Below are 23,983 nucleotides of genomic sequence, written 5' to 3'. Positions count from 1 at the left end.
GGAGGGGGGTGGCAGTGTCCGTTGTTGGGCAAGCAGATGCTGTTGTGCTCAAAATAGGAAGCTGGGCAGGGGTGGAAAGGGAAGAAAGAGAGGGGCAGGTGACTGCCCTGTAGTCGGTGCCCACCAGGTGTTAGTCATAACCCAAGGGACGCTACACAGATTCCCCTTTCTGGGCTTCTCAAACCGTAGGAACATTGGGCTGTGACCTCTGTTCTTCAGATGAGGAAGCTGCGGGGAGTGGGGTGGGGGGAAAGTCCCTGTGTTCGTAGACCACAGACCTTTTGTTCTGTAATTTTGCATTGCTTTTTCTTCAGCTCTCCTCTCCCCAAAGATCAAATTTAATCTCATGTTAACTTAGGCAAGATGGCTTGTAAGTAAACTCTGGTGCCAGCAAGTCAATAAACTGTCGTCGGGTTAGTTTCTGTCTAGATCAAGGCAGTCAACCTATGAACTGACATAGGCTCTCCAGATTAGAAACTTCTGGAATATGGGCTGGAGAGTTGGCTCAGTGGTTACGAGCACCGGCACCTGGGTTCAGTCTCAGCACCCACATGGCAGCTCACAACTGTCTGTAGCTCTGGTTCTGGGGGATCCAGCACCCTCACACAGACATACATGCAGACAAAGCACCAATGCACATAAAATAAAATTAAAGAAAGAAACTTCTAGAGTAATAGAAGCTTGGTCAGTTGGTTGGTCCTGACATCCAGTATTCTCCTGAGTGGTTGGATAAGTGAAAAAATCTCGAAGCTCCTGCTCCTGAGGGAGGAGGGCAGTGTTGTTAAAAACAGCAAGGGGTGTCCTGATCCTGGCCCAGGTATGGCCCAGGCAGATCAGAGCGGGGGGGGGGGGGGGGGGGGAGACACGACCATCTCAGTGTGACAGACCAGTTTGACGCCTAATTGTTGACTTGAAATGATAGACTTTTGGTACTTCTTGGTATTAATAACTACTGTCAAATATTGTTTTCTAATCCTTATCATAATGTTATATTTAAGATTTAAACAAATTACCAGGCGGTGGTATTGCACACCTTTAATCCCAGCACTCAGGAGGCAGACAGATGTCTAAATTTGAGGCCAGCCTGGTCTACAGAGTGAGTTCCAGGACAACGAGGGCTACACAGAGAAACCCTGTCTCAAAAGACAGAACAAAAACAAAACAACATATGGCCTTTTAGAATATTAATACATTAAAGCCAGGATAAAGATAAAAGATAAATTGTGGATCTTTAGTCTTAGAACCTTAGGCAAATTCAGACAGATAAATAATAATTTTTTTTTTTAAAATTAGTGTGGTGGTGCAAGCCTGTAATCCCTGTGCTTTGGGGATGAAGCAGGATTGTGAGTTATAGGTCAGCCTGGGTAACTTAATGAGACCTTGTCTAAAAGAAAGAAAAAGAAGGAAGGAAGGGAAGGAGGAAGGGAGGAAGGGAGGGAGGGAGAGAAGGAGGGAGGGAAGAGAGGAAAACCCACATCATATACAAAAATGGAGATGAATAAATCTGATTATCTAAATATTCTGACTAGCAAAGCACTGAAATTGGGACCTTATCCTTTGCTTGCTGAACGCTTCTTGTGTTGATTTTATCTCTTAAAATGGAAGGTTCCAGTTGTTCCACGGGGGACTATAATTTGGGGACTCAAAGATCTCAATTCATTAGGAAGATTTATAACTGATGGCCAGCAGACTTTCCTTCCTCAACGCTGATCCTCTTTGTAGCTCCTAAAAGTGTTCTTTCGGTTGCTCATTATGCAATTTTCAATTTTCTCTCATCCTCAACCTCCCCTCTTCTTTTGGATAAGCCTAGTTTCAAAGAAAAGGCTAAGTCAGGATTTGGTGAAATGCAAACTGTTTTACATCTGTAGACTTGCTGTCTTGTCTGTTCTGCTCTGCAAAATTACACTTTCCTGATGTAAACAGTAAGCTGCTTAGGGAAGAATTCCAGCAATTTGGCTCTCCCAACGTTGCACGAAGCAGTCGGGGAAGCAGTTTCCACATAGCAACTCCCTATGCTTGTTTAATTTCCTCAGACAAAACAAGAGATTGTGGTGGTGCCTGCCCGTTCAAGGCAGCGTGTCTCGCTGGATTGTCACTTCATGAATCAGGAAGCTGGAGCTAAGGGCCTTGAGTCATTATCCAGTCTGGTTCTTGTTACATAGAGGAGAAACCGAGGTCTAGATTAAGTAAGTCCTTGAAAGGCATGCCATTTGCAAATGGGAAAAAAAAAAGAATCTTGAATTCTGCTTTGTTTAATCTTCGGATTTCCTAGCGCCCCCCCCCAACCATAACACCCCCCTCCCCACACACACTTTGTTTTTGTTTTTTAAGGTAGGGTCTCTCTGTAGTCCTAGTTGTCCTGGAACTTGCTCTGTAGCCCAGGCTGGCCTGCCTCTGCCTTGTGAGTTCTGGAACTAAAGGGGTGCACCACCACACCTTGCCTAGCTTTCTCTTTTGCTTCTTGGGTTTTTATTGTTGTTTCTTTGAGAAGCAGTCTCTTTTAACCAAGGCAGGCTTGGAACTTTATGTGTAGACGAGGGTGAGTTCCTGATTCCTCTGCCTCCACCTTCCCAGGGCTGGGATTATAGGTTTGTATCGCCATGTGTGCTACGTGGGGCTGGGGACTGAACTTAGGGCCTCATATGCAAGTGCTCTCTGCCACCAGTGATTTTTACATTTTTATTTTACGTACATTGATTGGTATTTTGTCTGCGTGGAAGACGGTGTGAGGGTGTCGGAGTCTTCGGAATTGGAATGACAGGCATGTCAGCAGTCATGTGGGTTATGGGAATTGAACCCAGGTCCTCTGGAAGAGCAGCCAGTGCTCTTAACCACGGAGCATCTCTCCAGCCCCCTAATTTTCTTTATAACAGTTGTTTGTGTTCTAGATGAAAACACTAGTTTCTCCCTTAAGTGTACTGATTTTTATCCTGTGCTCAAAATGGTATCAGGCTAGCACGAGCCATGGGTTTGTATAAGGAAGCTTTGCTTTGGAGCTAATATTTTCATTTATGAGTGAAATCTTGGTTCTTCTCTATATCTAGACTATTTCAGGGCACACCTTTACCATTGCTGGCCATCCTGGTCAGAGGTGAATGGTGCAATCTCACTAAGAGTCTTGTTACTGGCAAACTCTAGCCCTTCGTCTCTGCTCTCCCATTGGCTGTCTTGTGGCATGTGTGAGGCGCCTGTGTGAGGCGCTCCAGGGGAAATCTGACATGTCCTCAGGGGAGGGATGTGGAGGATGTGGCTCTAAAGACATGAGTTAGGTAGAATAGACTGCTACGACTATGACCCTGTTCATACCTTTACCCGGAGATATGACATAGAACACACAGACATCTTAGCCCCTTTCTGAAGAACATTGCTGAAGGGGCTGTCTCTTTGAAAGCCTCTGTTGGAAAGAAATATACTATACTTGTTTTTTCCCCCTGTATGCTAGTGTGTCTGAAAAGGTGTTTTTGTTTTTTGGTTTTTTTGTTGGGTTTTTTTTTTGTTTTGTTTTTTGACATCCTGTTCCTATGTGATGGGAAACCACAGATGTTGCTTTGGAGGGAAGCAGAAGCATGGTTGCATTGGGGGAAGAAGTGGTGAATAACTGAACTGTTCTGTGCATTTTATATTTAAAGAATTTCCTTTGGAAAATGTGTGCATACTCAGTGGAGTTTTATTCAGCCATAAAAAAAAAAGAATGAAACGAAGCATTTACAAGGAGATCTGTAGACGCCTAGAGTCTCAGATCAAGCGGTCAGTCACGCTGAGAACAACAGATGTTGCAGTCTGGACTTTTATGTGTATACGTATGTGCATGTATATGTATATGCATGTATGATGTGAAAGGGCTAGCTGGGCCGTGGCGGTGCACGCCATTAATCCCTGCACTTGGGAGGCAGAGGCAGGCTGATCTCTGTGAGTCTGAGGCCAACCTCAGACTACAAGAGCTAGTTCCAGGACAAGCTCCAAAGCTACAGAAAAACCCTGTCTCCAAAAACGAAAACCACAAACAAAACCAAAAACAAAAGGAAAGTAGAAAGAACAGTATTTGAAGAGAAAAAGTGGACTAGGGACACAGGATGTGGGTGAGGGGAGAAGTCAGGGTAATGGGGATAAATAAAAGGACAGATCATGTGTTTGGAAAGTAAACCAATGAGTGGAAAATGTGGGCCAGTTGGTAGAATGCTTGCCTCACATGGACAAAGGCCGTAGATTCAATTCCTAGTATTGCATATTCTGAGTGTGGGGGCTACGAGCCTGTAATCCCAGCCCTGGGAGAAAGAAGAATTTAGAAGTCTTTTGAAAAAAAAAATCATTTAATGTGCACAACTGTTTTGTCTGCATGTATGTCTGTGTACCATATGTGTGCAGTGCCTAAGGATGCCAGAATAGGTCTTTGGAGCCCTTGGACTGAAGTTACAGGTGGTTGTGAGCCCTTTGGTGGGTGCTGGAATTGAATCCAGGTCCTCTGGAAGAGCAGTTAGTGCTCTTAAGTGCTGAGCCGACTCTCCAGCCCCTGAGCATGGAAGGTCTTGACTAGAGAAGAGGGTGAAATTGACAGATGGTAGAGGAAAAAGTGGATAGTTAAGGCTGTAGCATTTTGGAATTACTGGTCTTTGGGGTATGTGCGTGCGTGTGCGTACATGCATGCATGTGTGTGTGTGTGTGTGTGTGCGCGCGCGTGCGTGCGTGTGTGTACTCACCTGTACATATTTATCTCTCTGTTTTTGTGCCTACATGTATGGTTAAGTTCATTCCTGCATGTGTGCATGGATGCATACATACATGCATGTCTGTCTTTCCAGCAGTCCTAGGCAGATGCTTATACCTGGAGCGCGCTGCCTTTGAGAGCCTCTGCTTACTTTCCCATGACTAAGAACCAGGAAGAGTGAAGATGGTCATTACACAGCTTGTGACAAAGTGGCCTCACTGCTTCCTGTTTCCGTGGGGGAGGGGTGGTAGGAAGAAGCAATTTAGGGGATGGCAGTGAATGGAATCTGGGCAGTGTCGAGAACTGCAGGGCTGTGTCTTCTGTAGAAAAGCCACCGTATCTTTCGTGGGTAAACCATTGGGGCAAACAAGAGCCGTCCCATGGAGTCGAACTGCCGTGTAGGGAGACTGCAGTGGCGGCGGCGGTCTGGGGACACACGAACAGGCCAGGGCGGCTGGAACTCCCTCCTCTTGCATTATGTGTCATTTCTCCTAACCCACTTCCCCAGCCAGTCCTTGTTCAGAAACCACAGGCTACTCAAAACACAATAGAAAATAACTGCCAGGCAGGCGAGACTTCTTCAGGCTTCTAGAGCAAGACTGCAGGGGGACATGGTCGGAAACTGTGCCCTCCCTTCAGAGAGGAGAGACCGTTTCTGAGAGGTGGTAGGGGGTTCTTACTCTCAGCTCTCCCTGACAAATTTACAGTGGCATGAACCTGCAGCCCATGGAGAGAATAGGATGTGCCCGCCACAGACAGTGACAGGGACACCTTCCTTTCCTAACTGGGTAGGATGTCTTTCATGATCCCTGTAGGATATGTTGATGGGTTGTGACCACCCTTATGTGATGGCCACACCTATAGAGGTGGATTCCTTGTAGTCTTCCCATCTGCATCTCCACGCTGGTACTTTTTCCTTGGGTGGATGCAGATTACCCACTAATACAGACAAGAAATAAATCTATTTAAGAAGAACTTCCTCTGAAGCATAGTTTACAGATTGTGACAGCCATGTGTTTCCAGTGTCCAATTCAGGGGTGGAGCTTTTGAAATATTTGTTTTTATTTATGTGTGCTGCCTATGTGAGTTTCCGTGTACCACGTGTGAGCAGGTACCCTGTGGAGGCTTGAAGAGGGTGTTTGGTCCCCTGGAGCTGGAATTACAGGAAGTCCTCCTACCTTTATATCCACTATGCAAGATTACAGGTGTACCTGTGCCCACACCTGGCCTTTTAAATGGGAGCTGGGGTTCCAATATCAGATGCTCCTGTTTATGGGGCCGACACTCCACCGACTTCAATCCTCAAGTGATGCAGTATAGTGGCTGCCTACAAACATCTGCATTATTTTAGGTAATAAAATATCATAACTCCACGCAAGTGACTAAGAACCACATGAAACACGTTATTAGTCATGGGGGGAGTGCAAATCTAAACCGCCATCAGATGCCTCTCCACACCTACTAGAATGGCTGCATTTTTAAAAAGATGGTTACCAAGAATCCGGAGTAACCATCTGGAGTACTAGAGTAGGAGAGGGCATGCTTAGGCCGCATGTCACGACCACACCATGTGTCATAACATAGTGTATGTTTTCCTGTCCTCACAGGGTGAGGCTGTGAGGTTGGATAGCAAGACACAACTGTGCCGTAGTTTGTGTTACCCCACTGGGTTGTCTGTGCTTGTTGACTGTTCTGAATAACACAGCCACGTTGGTTTCTTGTGGCTGCCATCACAATGGTGACAAATTCAGTGACTTGAAACAACAGGGATCTGTTATCTCATGTTCTGGAGCCCAGAACTCTGAAATGAAGGTGTGGACTGGTCTGCATGCCCCTGGAGACTCTCAGGAGAGTCGGTCTCATTCACTGTCAGCTTCCAGTGGTGGCTGGCTGTTCCAGTTGCTAGGTTACAGCGAATCTTGGCTTCCATTCATTCTCCTTCCCTTCCCTCGATGTGGAGGAAACACCCTAAGATCACTACGTGTTCTCTTCGTTATCTCCTTTGCCGGATAAGGTGGCACCCACAGGTTGTGGGGATTGGCGTGCAGCAGCTATGAACACTGAGATAATGGTATTGTGTAGATCTGGTGTAGGTTTTCTTCTTTTGGTTGCTCTCCTTGGAGTGGATTTGCTGAGTCGTGCAGTGACTTTATTTCACTGCTAAGAACCTTGCTGTTTAGTTTCTGAAAGGTCTCTTGTTCTGTAGTCGTACCAGCCAGGGGTTTGAGCTCTAGCAACCCCGTATTCTTGGTAACCATCTTTTTTTAAATGCAGCCATTCTAGTAGGTGTGGAGAGGCCTCTGATGGCGGTTTAGGTTTGCACTCCCCCCATGACTAATAACGTGTCTCATGTGGTTCTTAGTCACTTGTGTGGAGTTGTGATAAGATACCTCTGCAGAGCTCTGGCCCGTCTTCCCCCATTTCAGTGGTGAATTAGTCTGTTGTCTTCTCTGGGGCCCTAATATTACCTGTCCCAAGAATTATGGGTTACTCTGTCCCCAGAGTGTTGAGGGCTGGATCATGGTGCCACCCTTGCATTATGACCTATATTACTCTGCTATTTGAGATAAATGGTCCTTGTGTGCAACCTTTTCAACCAGTGAACACCTTGTCAAGGAAGCCAAGAGTCCACTTTCCTGTGCCCTAACAATCATAAGCTTAAATGAGTTTCAGGTTGGCCCTTGTCTCATGGACAAGGGGACCGACCCACAGAAGTTCTCATTGTGGTCTCTAGCCTGGATTCTTCTGTAGTACTATCCCCACTCTAACTAAGCAGTTATTTCTGGGATTATATATTTGATATCTTTCTTCTTCCCACTAGACTGTTACATTTCCTGGGAATGGAGGCTACGTCTATTGTTTTAGCTGACAGAGCATATGGTGCATGCTAGCTAACCAGTGAGCATGTTGGAGGAAATGCAGCCCATGCTTTCTGCTTTGCAAAGAGTGGACCACACGAAATCATTCGACAGAGACTGACTTGTAGAATACAGGGATGGCTAGTGCTGATGGTCAGGTGGACAGAGCTGGAACAAGGGAAGCGCGGCTGATGAAGTCCCTTCATTCGGCTGGTCTGTAAGCTCATCTTTGGGGGCATTTTCTTAACTGCTGCTTGACGGAAGGCAGCCCAGCGCGCTGGGGCCAGTGCTATCTCTAGGCAGGTAGGACGAAAAGAAGAGTAACTGCGCAAGCCAGAGAAAGGAAGCCAGGAAGCGGTGTTCCTTCCTGCTTTCTACTTCAGTTCCTGCTTCCGAGTTCCTGCCCTGAGCTCCTGCCTTGGGTTCTCCAGCGGATCAGTTGTAAACCTGGCCAGTATTTGGTTACAGCAACAGGGAAATGAACTAGCACAAACCTACCGGTCACTAAGTTATGGATGTGCCGTTTCATAGCACGGTTTCTAATCCCCTCCCTTCTCGTTCGCAGCCATCTATAACTACAACGCGTCTCAAGATGTGGAACTCTCCTTGCAGATCGGTGACACCGTCCACATCCTGGAGATGTATGAGGGTGAGTGCGATGGCCTCCTGCTGGGCGGGGCCCAGAAAGAGTTCATAGGAATTACTTATTAATAAAGCACTTAGTGTTAAGGCCCAAGTGTTCCTCTCATCCTGATACAGTTATAAAAACCTAAGAAGTACCCTAGGATATACAGCCCCATGCCGAGGGTGTTTTCACCACAACCTGCTATAGGAATGTGGATATGCCCAGATACCAGAGTCAAGGTTGTTGCCCCTGGATACAAGAAGCTGCAGAACTGGGAGACACACTCAGGCCATTAGGCTTGTGGTAGCTGGAAGGAAACATTGCCATTTGGGGGAGGATCTCTTTCTACTCAGTGCCCAGCGTTACCAGGTTGGGGGAGAATGAAAGCGAGACTCTGAGAGAATTGGGTCAGGACTGTAATAGCAGGTCCTACTGCGTTTGTCTGTTTTCTCCAGCTACCTCGGGCCTGGGCCGTGGTTCTGGTTAACCTGGGCAATACTTAGAACTGTGTGCAAAGCCCAGACCAGACCTGCATCCACCCATTCAATGCTAGGAGACCACCAGGAATTTACATCTCCAGTCTCAAACCCCAGGGCAGCAAAAGCATCCCCGAGCCACCGAGGCTGAGGGAGAAAGCAGAGAACAAACTCTTGGGCCTGGTTTATTAGAACCCTGTGGAAGCTGTGGTGAAGAAATGTCAGGACACTGGGTAGATTTTTCTTAGAGCAAAGCTTGTTGGTACAGACACTTGGCTGTTGCACGGATTCTAGTTGCTCTTAATAATAAAATCTCGGAGTTGGATATTAGGGGGTGAAAGCTGAAGAATCAGTGAAGCAGAGAGGCCAGTGCTAGAGAGTTCTTACCTCTACCAAGGCTCAAACTGAAAAGGCGATCCTGCCCTCAGACTGACTGCCTAGACTGTGCTGCTCCTCAGACTACAATGAACTCCTGTCTCCTCTTGCTTTATATTCCTCTCTCCACCCAGCCATATCTCTCCTGTCTCCTCCTCCCTAGTGCTGAGAATGGGATCTCAAGTGCTTGATCACCTTTGTGTGGGCTCTGTTGCTCTTTTAGACAGATTCAATCTTGTGTACCCAGGGTGGCTTTGAACTCACAGAGATCGGTCTGCCTCTGTCTCCCGAGTCCTGGGATTAAAGGTGTGCGCCACCACTCCCTGGCCTCTAGTGGCTTAGCTCTGCACTCTGGTCTTCAGGCAAGCTTTACTTGTCAAAACACAAACAGAATAATCACTACACTCTGCCTTGGTAAATGCTGGGACAGGGGAATGGCAAAAGTGTCACCTAGGAACTAGTGCAAATCTCTAGGTTTCGGGCAGGATGATACAAGAAGGGGAGGAGATGGAAAACCTGGGGGAAGGGAAGCAGGATTTGGCCATAATTAAGCTGGGTCATGTGCCTGCTCGCATGGGAGACTGGTGTGATGCCTTCCTCTCTTAGATCTGGGTCCTTGCCCTTCACGTGCCCATCCATACCTCTCCGTTTAGCTGTTTGGTGCCCTGTGGTGGCGCATAGTCAGAGAGAACCAGGTAGGCTCTCCATCTATTACCCTTGCCAACCTCAGACCTCAGCAGGCATCAGTTCGAACTCACCACTACATTCACAACACCCGACATACATGTTTTTAGGCTCTGGCTTCTGGAAACCACAGCCCCTGCAGACCCTGCTAGGGGTCTTTTGTCCTTTGTCAGGGGGGCAGATAAATATACTGTGGACCCTGTCATCATACTTTCCCACCATGCAGGTAAAAAGCATGTGTTCAACTTTTGTAACTTCCATATGGGCTTGAAGAAATGCATGTTTAAGGATCATTGAGTATGAAGTTCTGTACATGGCATTTGGATCCAGACTTTTATATCCAGTTTTTCCTTTCTTCCTTCCTTCCTTCCTTCCTTCCTTCCTTCCTTCCTTCCTTCCTTCCTTCCTTCCTTCCCTCCCTCCCTCCCTCCCTCCCTCCCTCCCTCCCTCCCTCCCTCCCTTCCTCTCCCCTCCTCTCCTTCGTTCCTTCCTTCCTTTCTTTCATAGTTGCAAACTGTTTGGCCTATTAGCTCAGGCTTATTATTAACTAGCTCTTATAACCTAAATTAACTGACTCCTATTATTCTGTCTTTTACCTCAAGGCTTGTGACTTATTACCTCACATCTTGCTTCTTCAGTGGCTGCTGGCGGCTCCCTTGATCGCGCCTTTCTCTCTCTCTCTCTCTCTCTCTCTCTCTCTCTCTCTCTCTCTCTCTCTCTCTTTGTGCTTGGATTTCCCACCTAGCTATATTCTACCCTACCATAGGCCAAAGCAGCTTCTTTATTAATCAATGGTAATAAAACATATACACAGCATACAGAGGGACATCCCACATCATTTCCTCTTTTCTGCCTAATTGAAAAGGAAGATTTTAACTTTAACAAAATAAAATTACATATAACAAAACAAGTATCAAGGAAGAATTACAGTTATAATATTTATTCTATTTGTATTTGGAAAAATTAAAGAAAATTCTCTAGCATCTAATTTTTGTGAATCTAGTTTCATATCTAATTTAAGTTTAACTTTAACATAGTAAAATTATATAACAAAACAGGTGTTAAAATTACAGACACTTTAAGGCTGAAAATGAATGCCCCAATGTTACAGAACAACTTTGGGTGACTGTCCAGATGATATCTCTGTCATTTTTAGAGTTTTGGAAGTTGCTAACAATGTACTTCCTGTTTACTTAGGCAATATTATGTACTAGGATCTTTGATGGAGTTGAAGACTAGGTAGTTATAATTGTAGCTTTCCTTAGATATGAAACTTAAATTAGATATGAAACTTTAGACCACAAAGATAAGATAGATGATAGAGTATTTTCCTTAATTTGCCCAAACAAGTAGACTGAATATTATAACTATAATTCTTGCTTGATACCCAGTTTTTCTTTTTTTTCTTTTTTTTTTAATTGATTTTATTCTTTGCTCCCCTCCCTGCTTCTCCCCTCCCCTTCAACCCTCCCCCCAGGTCCCCATGCCCCCAATTTACTCAGGAGATCTTATTTTTTTCTACTTCCCATGTAGATTAGATCTATGTAAGTCTCTCTTAGGGTCCTCATTGTTGTCTAGGTTTTCTGGGAATGTGGTTTGTGGTATTCTTTGCTTTATGTTTAAAAACCAGTTATGAGTGAGTACATGTGATAATTGTCTTTCTGGATCTGGGTTACCTCACTCCAAATGATGTTTTCTAGTTCCATCCATTTGCCTGCAAAATTCAAGATGTTGTTTTTTGGGGTTTTTTTTTGTTTGTTTGTTTGCTTTTTGCTGTGTAGTACTCCATTGTGTAAAAGTACCACATTTTCCTTATCCATTCTTTGGTTGAGGGACATTTAGGTTGTTTCCAGGTTCTGGCTATGACAAACAAAGCTATTATGAACATAGTTGAGCACTTGTCCTTGTGGCACAATTGAGCATCCTTTGGATGCTCAAAAGTGGTATTACTGGATATTCAGTTTTTCAGTCTGCTATATGATAACATTTTTTCTGCTTTTTGGTTACTCTGTTGAGTTTTTCACTGTATTGTAGTTTCTGTCTTTAAAGGAATAGGAGTTTTTTGTTTTATTCAGTCTCAACCATGTTTTTGGAATATGTATGCCTACCATTTTAGAACTGTGCTAAACAACTCTTTTACCTCCTGCTTATTAAGTCTTTTAACTTTCTTTATCCATGGTAGTGCTTTATGCTTTACTGAAATTACAGCCTACACATTGTGAGGCCCAGCTCTCTAATTTGTGTCCTGTTGGCCCCATAAGGCTCTCTGAAATGCTACTCTAAGCCACTCAGGCATCCTTTCTTATATCAGCATATGCCCCAGGCAAGATGCTGTCACAAGTGCTGGGCTGGTCTCTTTGGGATTTGTCTTTCTGCGAATTTTGGCATAGACATTCTTTCCTTGTCGCTAGTAGGTTCCCTGTCTCTGTCTTTCTCTGTCTGTCTGTCTGTCTCTGTATGTGTGTGTGTGAGTGTGTGTATGTGTGTTTCAGCAGGGGAGGGGGTGCTTCCCAACTGCCTTGTGGAGTGCATCAGAGAATGGAGTATTGATGCGGATCTGACATAAAGTTAACAACATCCCTGAAATGCATTCTTAAGACTGTTTCCTCAAAAAAGGATTGGGTTTTAAAATCTTTTATGTGACTCTAGTCTATTATGGTGGTAGCTACTGGGAGCCTGCTGTCCTCATAGAGCACATATTAGAAATGGTTTTGAGTATGTGCACTCTTATACTTTGTAGTGGTCTCACGGAGAACTGATCTTGGTTCAGTATGCAGCTTGAGCATCTCGTACCCAGAATTCTTGGGACTGCAAGTGTTTATGATTTCAGACTGTTTGGGATTTTGGAATATCTAGGGATTGTGAAATATTTAGGGACTAGCATCTAGTTGTAAATTCATCTCTCTCTCTCTCTCTCTCTCTCTCTCTCTCTCTCTGTGTGTGTGTGTGTGTGTGTATTATGCATATAGCCTGAAGATAATTATGTACAGTATTTTAAATAATTCCATCATGGTATGTAATCTACCTGTGATATCATGTCAGTGCTTATAAAATTTTGAGTCTTGGTGCATTTTGGATTATGGAGTATTAGGAATGTCCATATTATACTTAATGTAAACAAAAATCCCATCTGCTTCTGATCCCATGTAGTTGAGTCCCCAGATTCCAGTGCATGGTGCCTTTAGGATGTCGCTGCTCATACCCAGTGTGATTGCAGGGAATACTGGCCCACTGACCATCATTCAGCAAACCTCTCCAATACTACACTTTGGGAATGATCAGGAGCTGTCCACCCAGCCATCAAGAGGACAGCTTTCTTGTAATTGTGTCTAGAGAGTTTGTGTGTCACTCTGAGAATTCAAGGCTCTCCGAGAAGGATGTCACCCTTAGTGTTTTCAGAGTGGGCCCATATCCTGGTGTGAGTAGGGAAACATGCAGACAGAGTTCATTACCTCCCAGTGATATGTTAGTTCCACACACATCATTATATTGGATTATATTTTTCCAATAATGTTTCTTTTATGGGATTCCTTTTTAAATAGGGCCCGCCTTGCCCAGCACTCAGGGGGAGACTCTTGTATCTACTTAGTACTCTGAGTTCTTGGTGCGAGTCTTGAATTTCTTTATTATTTCAGGCAGTTGAGGACTGGGGGCAGGAGTGCTTGGCAAATATGAGACCTGCAGGAAATGCTGAGTAATAGCTTTCATTCACTGCCCCACTCCCTGCTCCTGTCTTCCTTTAAAACAAATAAACAGAATGGAAACACCCACAGTACTGCCAGAGAGGACCCCACAGTACTGCCAGAGAGGACACTAGGATAAGGCTGGCTCTACTTCTTGGCCTCCAGGGTGTCTGTAAAAGGAGACTGCATGTTTGTTTCCCAGCTGCCCAGACCCAAATAATCACACAGAAACTATATTAATTACAACACTACTTGGCCAATAGCTTAGGTGTATTTCTAGCTAGCTCTTACATCTTAAATTAACCCATTTCTATTAATTTATGGATCACCGCGAGGCTGTGGCTTGCCAGGTAAGACTCTGGGCATCTTTCTCCTTCGGCAGCTATATGGCATCTCCCTGATTCTACCTACTCTTTCTCTATATCTCTGTTTGAATTTCCCACCTGGTTTTGCTCTGCTAAGCCATTGGCCAAAACAGCTTAATTCATCAACCAATAAAAGCAACACACATACAGAAGGACATGCCACATCAGTGTCTGTCTTTCAGCTTCCTGTTGGTGACTCGGGGACTCTCCCTCCACACATTCCGCCCCACCCCACCTTTGAGGCAAGCATGCCTGATCTATGTGTGTTGTTCTGGCATGAACCTGAGTCCTTCTAGACGTTTTTCTTTTTATGTTTTCAGCCCACAGCCCACAACCCACAGCAGAATACCACTAAGAATTCTGTTTGGCTGTTTCCTGCCCTGTGGTTCAGTGAGTGATTCCCCAAGAGCAATAACTGCTAGAGGGCACAGCTGGGTCCTGCTTAATCTCCAGGTGTCCACCGTAGCTTTTCACATGCAATAGCCTCTCAACAAGAGTCTGGAATGAGTGCAGGCGAAATAAAAGACACCTTGACGAGCTGGGAAGCACCCCAAATCCCCTGCCCTCTGCACCCCACACAAAGATCTGGTTATTGCACGTGTTTTTGCTTTTAACTTGAAACAGCAGGATTATTGAGCTATAACTCCAACACCACCCAGTTTACTAACACAGTCTAGGATTCTGTGGTTATTTGCTAAGCGTGGTTTACAGGGAGTTGGGCACCTGTCAGTCACTGTCTCCTCTCATACTCCCAACCCCACCACTTCTCAGTCATTCCCCTGACACTAGGCAAACACATACCTGTTTTCTGCTTCTCTGAGTTTGTTCTGTACTTTTATAGTAGTGCAGCCCAACAGCTAGTGGCGCTTTGTGGCTAGCTGCTTATTATCAGTATAGTGTTTTTGGGTTTTGTGCATTTGCTAGCGTGTATTAATACTTCATTTCCTTGTCTTCCAGTTAGCATTCATTGAATGAACATCCCAGTTCCTCCATGCATCATCAGCCAGATATTGCAGCTGCTTACGTCCTTCGACCACCATGCTGCTCTGAATATTCACAGACTGGATTTGTGTGAATGGGTTTTGAGTTCTCCTAGGTAGACACCGGGGACCATGACTACTCTGTTGTCATATGGTAACCCTGTGTTTAAGTGTTTGAGAAACTTCTAGACTGCTTAACCTGACTTAAACCCAGAAGGCCGCAGTCTTCAAAGAGAGAGGTGTTCTCCTATATCTCCTAGCTCTTCCCTCCACTCCACACCACCCCCGCTTCCCCAGCTTAATGTGCTGAAGATGAAAGAAGGAAGTGAACTGATTGACAGGCTGTGTGCAGCTTCTCTGAAGTTCCCTGAGAGTTGTTTGCCTTTAGAGACTGTAAGAGAAGGGACATCCTTTAGTCCTGAAACAGGTTCCCCTGCCGCTCCTCTTTGGCACCGCTCTGCCTGTGGTTGGTGCTCCCTTTGCTCCGTAACCCTGGAAGGTATTTGGCAATGAGACACGCATTCCGCCCCCCCCCCCCCCGTGAGTCTTTCCTGCTCCAGATCCACGAGCGTGTGGACAGAAACACTGGGCACTATAGCTACCGTCACCTTGCTTTTCAGCCACACACACTCTGCGCCAACCACGTGCCCAGTGCATTAAGCACAGCAGACATTCAAACATCGCTGGTCCGTGGAGTGATCAAACAGCCAGGTGCTGGGTCTTAGGGTTGACCTGGAAAGACAGACAAGACAAGAAAATAAATAAACAGACAAACCAATATCCAGACACCATGGGGAGAACAGGGTGCTGCTGCTGAGACCCTAGAGGGAAGAGACAGAGGGAGGACTGCATTATATTAGGTGACTCACTCCTGTTTGCCTGTCCCCAAACGAGGTGATTCAGCTATCTTTGTGATGTGAGCATTCCATTTCAATTCGGGTCACTCGCTGACTTGGAAGTGATGAATCGCAGGGTGGCACATTGAAAAATATGTAAAAATATGAAAAATGTGTGTCAGCGTCCATTCACCACAGAGCTTTCCTTGCCTATGACTAAATCTACTACAGACGGCTTCAAGCCTAGGGCCTGCTGTTCTTCTACGTGCAGTTTCCTGTGCAGAACTCATAGTCACTGATGGACTCTGTCAGCTCCGTAAACCATCCGTGAGCTCAAGAGTATGAGCCGCTGATGTTAGTGGGGACTCTGAGGTCATCGCACGCAGTCAGTCCTGGGGGAAGTAACCAAGTGGGATGGTGTCTCAGAGGTGTTCTGAGTCACCAAATAAAACTTCAGATTCAGAATAACTTTTAAAGACTTAGAGGATAACACCAAGATTTGGATAGGTATTAGGTGAAATGGGCAGCCCTGGAACGTTGAAAGGCATAAGAGCCATGGACATTTGGCTTCCCGTTCTATACGCTACTCTTGTTGGGAACAAGGCCAGGTAAACTCAAGCTGAATCAGAAAGTTCATTCCCACATGCAGGCTGAGAACCCCTTATATAAAATGCTTAGAAGCATAGGAGTTTTGGTTTATTTTTATTTATTTATTTGGAGTTGGAGACCCCAAGTAAAAAACGCAAAATTTATTTATTTCACACTTACCTGTTACGTATAATCTGCAGGTAATTTTAGAGAGTACTTTTTAGTGTGCCTGCCTTCTGACTGCAACCTGTCACGTGGTCAGGACTGGAATTTCCCACTTGTGACTTCATAACCGAGTCCAAAGGTTTTGAATCTTGGAGCCTTGCCTTTTGAACTTTTAAAAAGAAGTGCAACTTGGACAATGAAAAGAAAGGCAAATGGGTTCTGATTTGGGTGGTGCGTGCTTTGAAGCTCACCTTCGTAAGCAGACTTTTGCAAGTAGGGGCCGAGAAAGGGGCCATAGCAGGTGAGCTACTTGGGACATTTTGTCACTGCAGTTAATGAACCGTCCTAACAGAGACTTGACAAAGAAGGGGTGCATTTGAAGATATTTTTTCCAGCAGAGGCCTAGTACTCATCTTTCTGAGGGGCTCTTTCCAGAGCTCCTCATGAATCATGTTACATAGGAAGCTGGCTGACTTTCTGAGAGCATCGGGTGTAAAGCAGGTCATCAAATGCTGCAGTCCTGTGTGACCGCGACAATTAAGCGGGCGTCCTTGAAGCCATTGTTTCCTCCTTTATCCTTATTTCTTTATTTGATGAGTCTTGTCTCAGTGGCTGAGAGAGACCAAAAGAGCAACAACGAAAACAAATAAATTCAACAGAATCAGAAGCTGAGGATACGCCTCACCTAAGCTGCTTATGGTCCAAGGTTCAATCCTAGAAGCCACCAAGACAAAGTTTTAGGCTGGCAAGATGGCTGAGCTGGCGAAAGCACTTGCTCTAAAAGCCCGATGACTTCAGTTAACCCCTCTAGCAGCCATAGTGGACGAAAATGTCAGAATGTTGTCTTCTGACTTCCACGTGTGTGAGACACACACACACACAGACACACAACACACACACACACACACACTCTCTCTCTCTTTCTCTCTCTCTCTCTCTCTCTCACACACACACACACACACACCACACCTCAATGGCATGTCAGATTTACTAGATGAAAGGTGTATTAGGATCCTCCATGTGTTTTGTTTTTGTTTTTGTTTTTTTTTTTTTACTTCTGTTGCCCTCTTAGTCAAGATCCTAGGAGGTAAGTTATAGTTCCAAATCCATACTGTCATTGTGACCTCGTTATAGAAACAGCCGCCTTTCCAAACGTAAATGGCAGCGAGCCCAGCGGCTTGAATCTGATGACAAGCTCTGTGTTCAGACATTTGGCTGTAGCTTGGGAAGCAGGCTGGGCTTCATTGTGTTTTGTTAAGGGTGCACGGTCACTTCCCACATCTGCTTGACCTTTACCTTAAGAACAGCTTGTCATCAGTTACACCTCTGGGAACATTCTTTCCTGAACTGTGTTTTTATAAGGACATGCGATAGTAGGAGGGTGTCTGGGAGAGACGTTAATTAAACGCAGCAGCCACTGAAGTGTCTCTTCTCAGATTAAATCCGTGTGTTGTATGTACAGGTATGGGGGTGGGTGCATGTGGTGCGCATGTGTCGAGGTACACATGCATGCATGCATGCTTGTGAAAACAAGAGGCCAACCTCTGTCATTCCTCAGGAGCTCACTTTGCTGGGACAGGGTCTCCGGGGATCTGAGACTGGCCAGTTCGGCTTGGCTGACTGGACATCCTCCTGTCTCCTCTTTGCATACACAGCCACACCCAGCCTTTCCTGAGCCTTAAGAGTGCTCAGGAGCAAACTTAAGTCCTCATGCTTGTATAGCAAGGACTTTTACTAACTGAGCTGCCCCCCCAGCCTTCAGATTAAGCCTCATAAAACAGAATGCCTTCTCCTGTCTTTTCTTTCAAGTTAACGTTTGGATGTGCTCTTGAAATACATCCTGACATATGTTCTTTAGACTTAGGCATCCGTCCAATCTCCTGACGTGGAAATTCCAGCTCTTTCCTGCGTGGTACCTCCATTCCATTACCCATCATGCACTCATTCTTGGCATTGACCCATTTGGGCAGCTGCCTGTGCATCTACAGGGGCAAGTGAACCTGAAAACAAAGAAGTTTCTGCAATGACCCAATGGAATGTTCCCAGCAGTTCTGTCCGGCTGATTTTGGTCTCTGGGAATGTTGGTTAGATCAAGGGGTGGGAAGAAGGCATGACATAGTCATGCAAGCTCCTTGAACCCGTGCCTTTGATGACTGGGCCGTTCACCTTTTGTGTGTACCTTTTGTAAAATATACTTTGTGAATGGCAAGTCCCCAGATTACCCTGGGGCCAAGATTCAGTGAAAGATTAGGAATTGGAAACCTGTGTGACCATGTTTGTGAAGGCCCCCGAGGCAAGGCGTGTCCCTTGTCTTGCCTGGGACACATTTGGATGTGCTACCTCTTCTCTGCTCACTGTGATTTGGCCCTCCTCCTGCACCCTAACACCTGGGGCAGATCTCTTGTCAGGGGAGCTGTTTTCTAGTTGAAAGTAGAGATCTGTGATCTCTGTTACCATCTATCCCAGGTAAGCAGAAGGAAAATCCTCTGAATGTTTTTAGCCAGGTAGAGTTTGTAGTGGAGTGGCCTTAAAAACAGCATGTGTGTGGATGTGGTCTTATTTGAAGAACGGCTTTTAAGAGATTGAAGACTTTGTGATAATTAGAGTGGTAGTGACCTCCAGAGCCCAGATGTGTTCTTCTGAGGGACAAGGCCTTGTCTCTGGCAGTCCTGCCAGCTCCCCCCACCCTCACTTTACCCTTGTCTGCTGTGCAGGGGCAGATTTTGTTGTACACTCCTTCCAATAGTCTGCCCTAAGTCAAAGGGGCTTTGTGTCTCCTTAACAAACTCATCAAATGTTTCTTGCCTGCCTGATATCTGTCAGGCTCTGCAAACGGGGATCCTTTTCTGCCTTAAAATAAATGTTGAAAGGGCTGAAGACGTAGTTGAGAGGCTTAAAACCGTTACTGCACTTCCAGAGGACCCAAGTTCAGTTTCCCAGTGTCTAGGTCAAGTGACTCTCAAAATAACTACAGGGGTGTGCTAATGCCTCTAGCCTCTGGAGGCACCTGTATTCAAATACACACACACACACACACACACAGAGAGAGTTTAAAATGATAAAAAAAAATAAAAATTGTGTGAGAGTAATCAGAATCCATTATATACATGTAAGAAATTATCAAAACAAATTTAGGTAAATAAACAATGAAAGTTGAAGCTGGGTGCGATACTGCATGCCTGTGTGTAATTTCAGAAAGCTGACGCAGGAAGCTCAGAAGTTCAAGGATATCCTAGGCTACATGACAATTTTGAAGCCAGCCTAAGCTACATGATGCCTTAGTCTCTAAAATACAATTCAAGTAGAAAGTCACAATGTTTCTTGCTCTGATGTTGTGCATATTTCTCATGCTGATCAGGCCCAGGACTAAGGTCTCCGCATCTGAAAGACTGAATTCTGAGCATCCAGTTTGCTCTCCACACAGCAAGCCCATGGCAGCAGCTTGATACAGGGGAATGAAACCCATGTGTTTCTCCATGCGCATTGCTTATTTATTGTTCAATAGTGAAGTAGGTAGGTTTCAGGGGCTCTGAGCCCTTCACACTCAAATCATCAGCCTTGCTTTGCCAAAAGGCTGGCCGATTTATTCACAGCCAAGAAACAGCAGAATGAAACTGACTATCTTTCTTTCCTTCGACTTTTGACCTCGCAGCTTATTTGCAAAAGCCCCAGTGCCTTTAGTTGTGAGCAGCTGAGGCTCCGAGGTCTTGGACACAGTGGGGATGCTCCCCGTGGACAAAGGCTGACCACTGTCCTTTGTAATGGGGAATTTCATACTGAGACTTTCTCCCTCCTGTGAGGGCTGGCGCCCAGGTGCCTCAGGAGTCCCTGAGGTTCTGCAGGCTGCTGATTGAGGCACAGCTTACTGGGCTGTGACCCTGGAAACCTGACAGGTTTACCTGGTCCACAGGGGTGCAACCTTTGACTCTGACCTCATTAAACTAGCAGGCCTGAGATAGTTAAAGGAAAAACAACAGGATTTAGCACCTGCTCCGCCTCTGTGGATGCTGCCTCCTCTCTGCTCCACATGTCATGTGGGTGCTATAAACAGCAACTCCCTCCCTGCCCCTGGCTTTTAATTTCTGAAGGGATAAACATAATTTATTGATCTGTTATGTGTGTGTGCGAGCAAGAGAGCGCATTTATCTTGGGGTGGAAAATAAAAGGTGTTTGTGTGGAACGCTCTGTAAGTCACCCATCGAATGGCCTGGGAAGTCTTCAGCATTCCCTGGTAATTGCATGAGTCTGGAGCACATTCATAACACACTCTTTTGTGAACCAGAGTCTCCACGCAGTTCCATTAAAGGCCCCTTTGTATTTGGTTACTTGTTTATGGATCTGCTTCCTTCCTTCTTAAAGATGATGTCTGATACACTCCACTTCAAGAAATGTTTTTATGTATAATGAATGAACGGCCACATGAGTCATGTAAACCCCAGCCCTGATGGATCTCCTTAGAGATTTCTAACCACACGTTCCTGAGTAGCTCGTCTGCTGAAGTCAGCCTTCCCCATAGACCCCTTCCATTCCTTCTTGACTCGAATCCCTGTGAAATTTTGTTTCTATGCCTCTGTTGTATCTATAAATTCCCTTTTCTCCTCCTTTGCGTTACACAGTAAAAATTAGGGCAGAGAAGACCCCGTGTCTTGGTTTCCCAGATTGTGTAACTGTTGAGTAAAGGAATTGCAGGTCCATGTTGGAGCTTTCAGAAACAGTAAAAACTCATTTTGGAAGTCAGTTTGGGAGCAAGCTAGGGGTAACCAGGATGGATGATGTCATTGATGAGACACAAGACAAAGTACAGTCGTGTAGAAAGATACCTGTTATTTTTCGCACCTGATTCGAACGCAGAAGCAATGCCAGACAAAAGTTCTCAGCCATGTTTAAGTGATAGCATTCTGTTAGAGGTGATTAATTTATGTGGTAATTTTCACACGCTAAGGTTTTCTTCCTTTCCCTTTCCACGTCTAAAGGCCTCAAGGAAGAACTGATATGCTCTAACAGGCACTTAGATAAACAGTAGAATAAGTTTTATCAGATCTCCCAGCCTCCATATGTCACCCCAGAGTTGTTCCAAGCTTCCTTCTTACATACGAGTCCTACCTCAGTCACTGGGCACTGTTCTTCCTTCCATGACCAACTGTTAGTTTTATCTGCTAGTCAGCCCTATGTCAGTGGCATCATACATGTTTGTTATCTGGGTTCTATCACTCATTACAATGGTTGTTAGAGTCTTTCATAAAGTTGTACGTAAGTAACTTTTCTGTATTGTTGAGTCGGACTCATTATATAAACACGCCATAACTCCATCATCACTGCGCCTGTCATTGAGTTCCACCTTTTGCCTGAAGAATTGAAACATTAGTAAGCATTCCTGTAAGGCATTTTTACATGTACATGTTTCCATTTATCTTGAATAACTACCTAGGCCAGGTAATATTGCTAAGTCATAGGATTCGCGTGACCTTAGAAGACACTACCAGCCTAGTAAGAGAGAATTGTCATAGTTGGGGTTTGTATTGCTGTTATAAAACTCCATGACCTAAAGCAACTTGGTGCAGTAGGAAGCCACTTGTTTGTTTTTCTGGCCGCCCAGACTTCTGAAATAAGCACACAGAAACTATATTATTTAAATCACTGCTTGGCCAATCACTTAATTGTATTGCTAACTAGCTCTTACATCTAGTATTAACCCATTTCCAGTATTTTATATTTTACCACGAGGTTCGTGGCCTACCTGCAAGGTTTCAGCATGTCTGTCTCTGGTGCTGGCTCTTTGACTTTTCTTCCTGACTCTGCCTTCTTTCTCCCAGTTTAGTTTTTCCCACCTAACTCTATCAGGCTAAGCCAGTTTCTTTATTAACCAATGACATTCACAGCATACAGAGGGGAATCCCACTTCAACTTGGGGAGGAAAGGGTTTATTTCATCTTCTGTTTCCGCATCCCAGTCTGTCATAGAAGAAAGCCAGAGCAGGAACGCAAGGCAGGAACCTGGAAAGCAGGTTCTGAAAGGTCACAGAGGAACACCATTTACTGGCTTGCTCCTCGTGGCTTACTCAACCTGTTTTCTTACACAACTCAGGACTTCTTGACCGGGGGTGGCACCAACCACAGTGAACTGAGCCCTCCCTCATGAAAATATCACATGGCCTTGCCCACAAGCCAATCTTATGGGGGATATTTTCCTCTCTTTTCAGATATGTCTAAGTTTGTGTAAGGTTGACAAAAAAACCAATGAGCACCAAGGTCCAGTCACTCCTAACGCTTGCTAATCTCTTTGACCATAGTCATTCTCGTGAGTGTATGGTGGTATCCAATTGTGTCTTTTTAAATGAAGAACATAATTACATAAAAGCCACTGTACTTAGTATGTAATTCAGTGAGTTCTGGCCAGTGTATATCATCATGAAATACAACTAGAATTCATATATTTGTCATAGTTACAGTTCTATTGCTTTAATGAGCTACCATGGCCAAGGCAGCTTATTTAAAAACAAACAAACAAACAAACAAAACACACTGAATTGGGGATTTGCTTATAGTTCCAGTTGGTGAGTCCATGATCACCTTGGCAGGGAACATGGCAACAGGCAGGCAGGCAGGCATGTCACTTGAGCAGTCACTGAGAACTTACATCTTGTCCCCAAGTTGGAGTGGTTGTGGGGGAGGCCAGGGGAAGGGTGAAGGCGGGGAGACTGAGCCTGGTGTAGGATTCTGAAACCTGAAAGCCCACTCCCAGTGACACACTTGCTCTAAGACAATACCCCGTCATCCCATGATTCTCAGCCTTCCTATTGCTGTGACCCTTTAATTCAGTTCCTCATGTTGTAGTGACTCCCCAACCATAAGATTCCTTCCATAGCTACTTCATGACTGTAGTTTTGCTACTATTGTGAATCATAATGTAAGTATTTCTGGGGACAGGTTTGCCATAGGGTCTTGACCCACAGGTTGAGAACCGCTGGATTAGGCTTAGTAATCAGAAGGAATAATAGTCCTCTCCTAACCATCCAACTGGGAACCAAACATTCAAACCCATGATCTGTGGGGGTCATTCTCATTCACACCACCACACCGTCCTGTGACAACCCCCCCCATTCTGTCATTGCTGCTTTTAGTCAGCTCCACACTGTAACAATAGACTTGCTATCTATTGTTTTGATTTGGCCTTTGCCTGACTTGCCAGGATTCATCAGTTTTTTTTTCCTCTCATTGTAAATCGTACCAGTTGTAAAGATACATTAACTGTAAAAGTTTACAACGTTTTAAATAGCGTTTGTTTGTGCCTTCCTTCCTCCCTTCCTCCCTTCCTCTTTCCTTCCTTCCTTCCTTCCTTCCTTCCTTCCTTCCTTCCTTCCTTCCTTCCTTCCTTCCTTCCTTCCTTCCTTCCTTCCTTCCTTCCTTCCATGTACATCCATGCCTGCCTGCCCGCCTGCATGTGAGTGTGGGCATGCATGTACCCCAGCACGCATGTGCAGGTAAGCGGCCATGATGCAGGAGTCTGTTCTCTCCTTCCATCATCTGCGTTCTAGAAACTGAAGTGAAGTCATCAGGCTTGTTGGCAGGTGCCCTTACCTAAACATGGAGCCGTCTTGCTATCCCTGGTTCTTTTTACTAGTCCATAATGCAAAACAGCAGTTC

At 45.2% G+C, this 23,983-nt stretch overlaps 1 protein-coding gene across 1 annotated transcript in view; it reads left to right on the top strand.

The window, feature by feature from the left end:
- Positions 1 to 23,983, top strand: part of Dock5 (dedicator of cytokinesis 5) — a 182,989-nt gene that overhangs the window by 42,950 nt on the left and 116,056 nt on the right. The window contains exon 2 of the mRNA XM_048422301.3: positions 8,129 to 8,212. Coding sequence (XP_048278258.3) covers positions 8,129 to 8,212 — 84 coding nt within the window. The remainder of the gene's footprint in view (positions 1 to 8,128; positions 8,213 to 23,983) is intronic.

This window comes from Myodes glareolus, chromosome 12 (assembly GCF_982192425.1).
Source record: "Myodes glareolus chromosome 12, mMyoGla1.1, whole genome shotgun sequence".
In the NCBI taxonomy this organism is placed as follows: domain Eukaryota; kingdom Metazoa; phylum Chordata; class Mammalia; order Rodentia; family Cricetidae; genus Myodes; species Myodes glareolus.
This window is presented reverse-complemented; position numbering and strand designations above follow the sequence as displayed.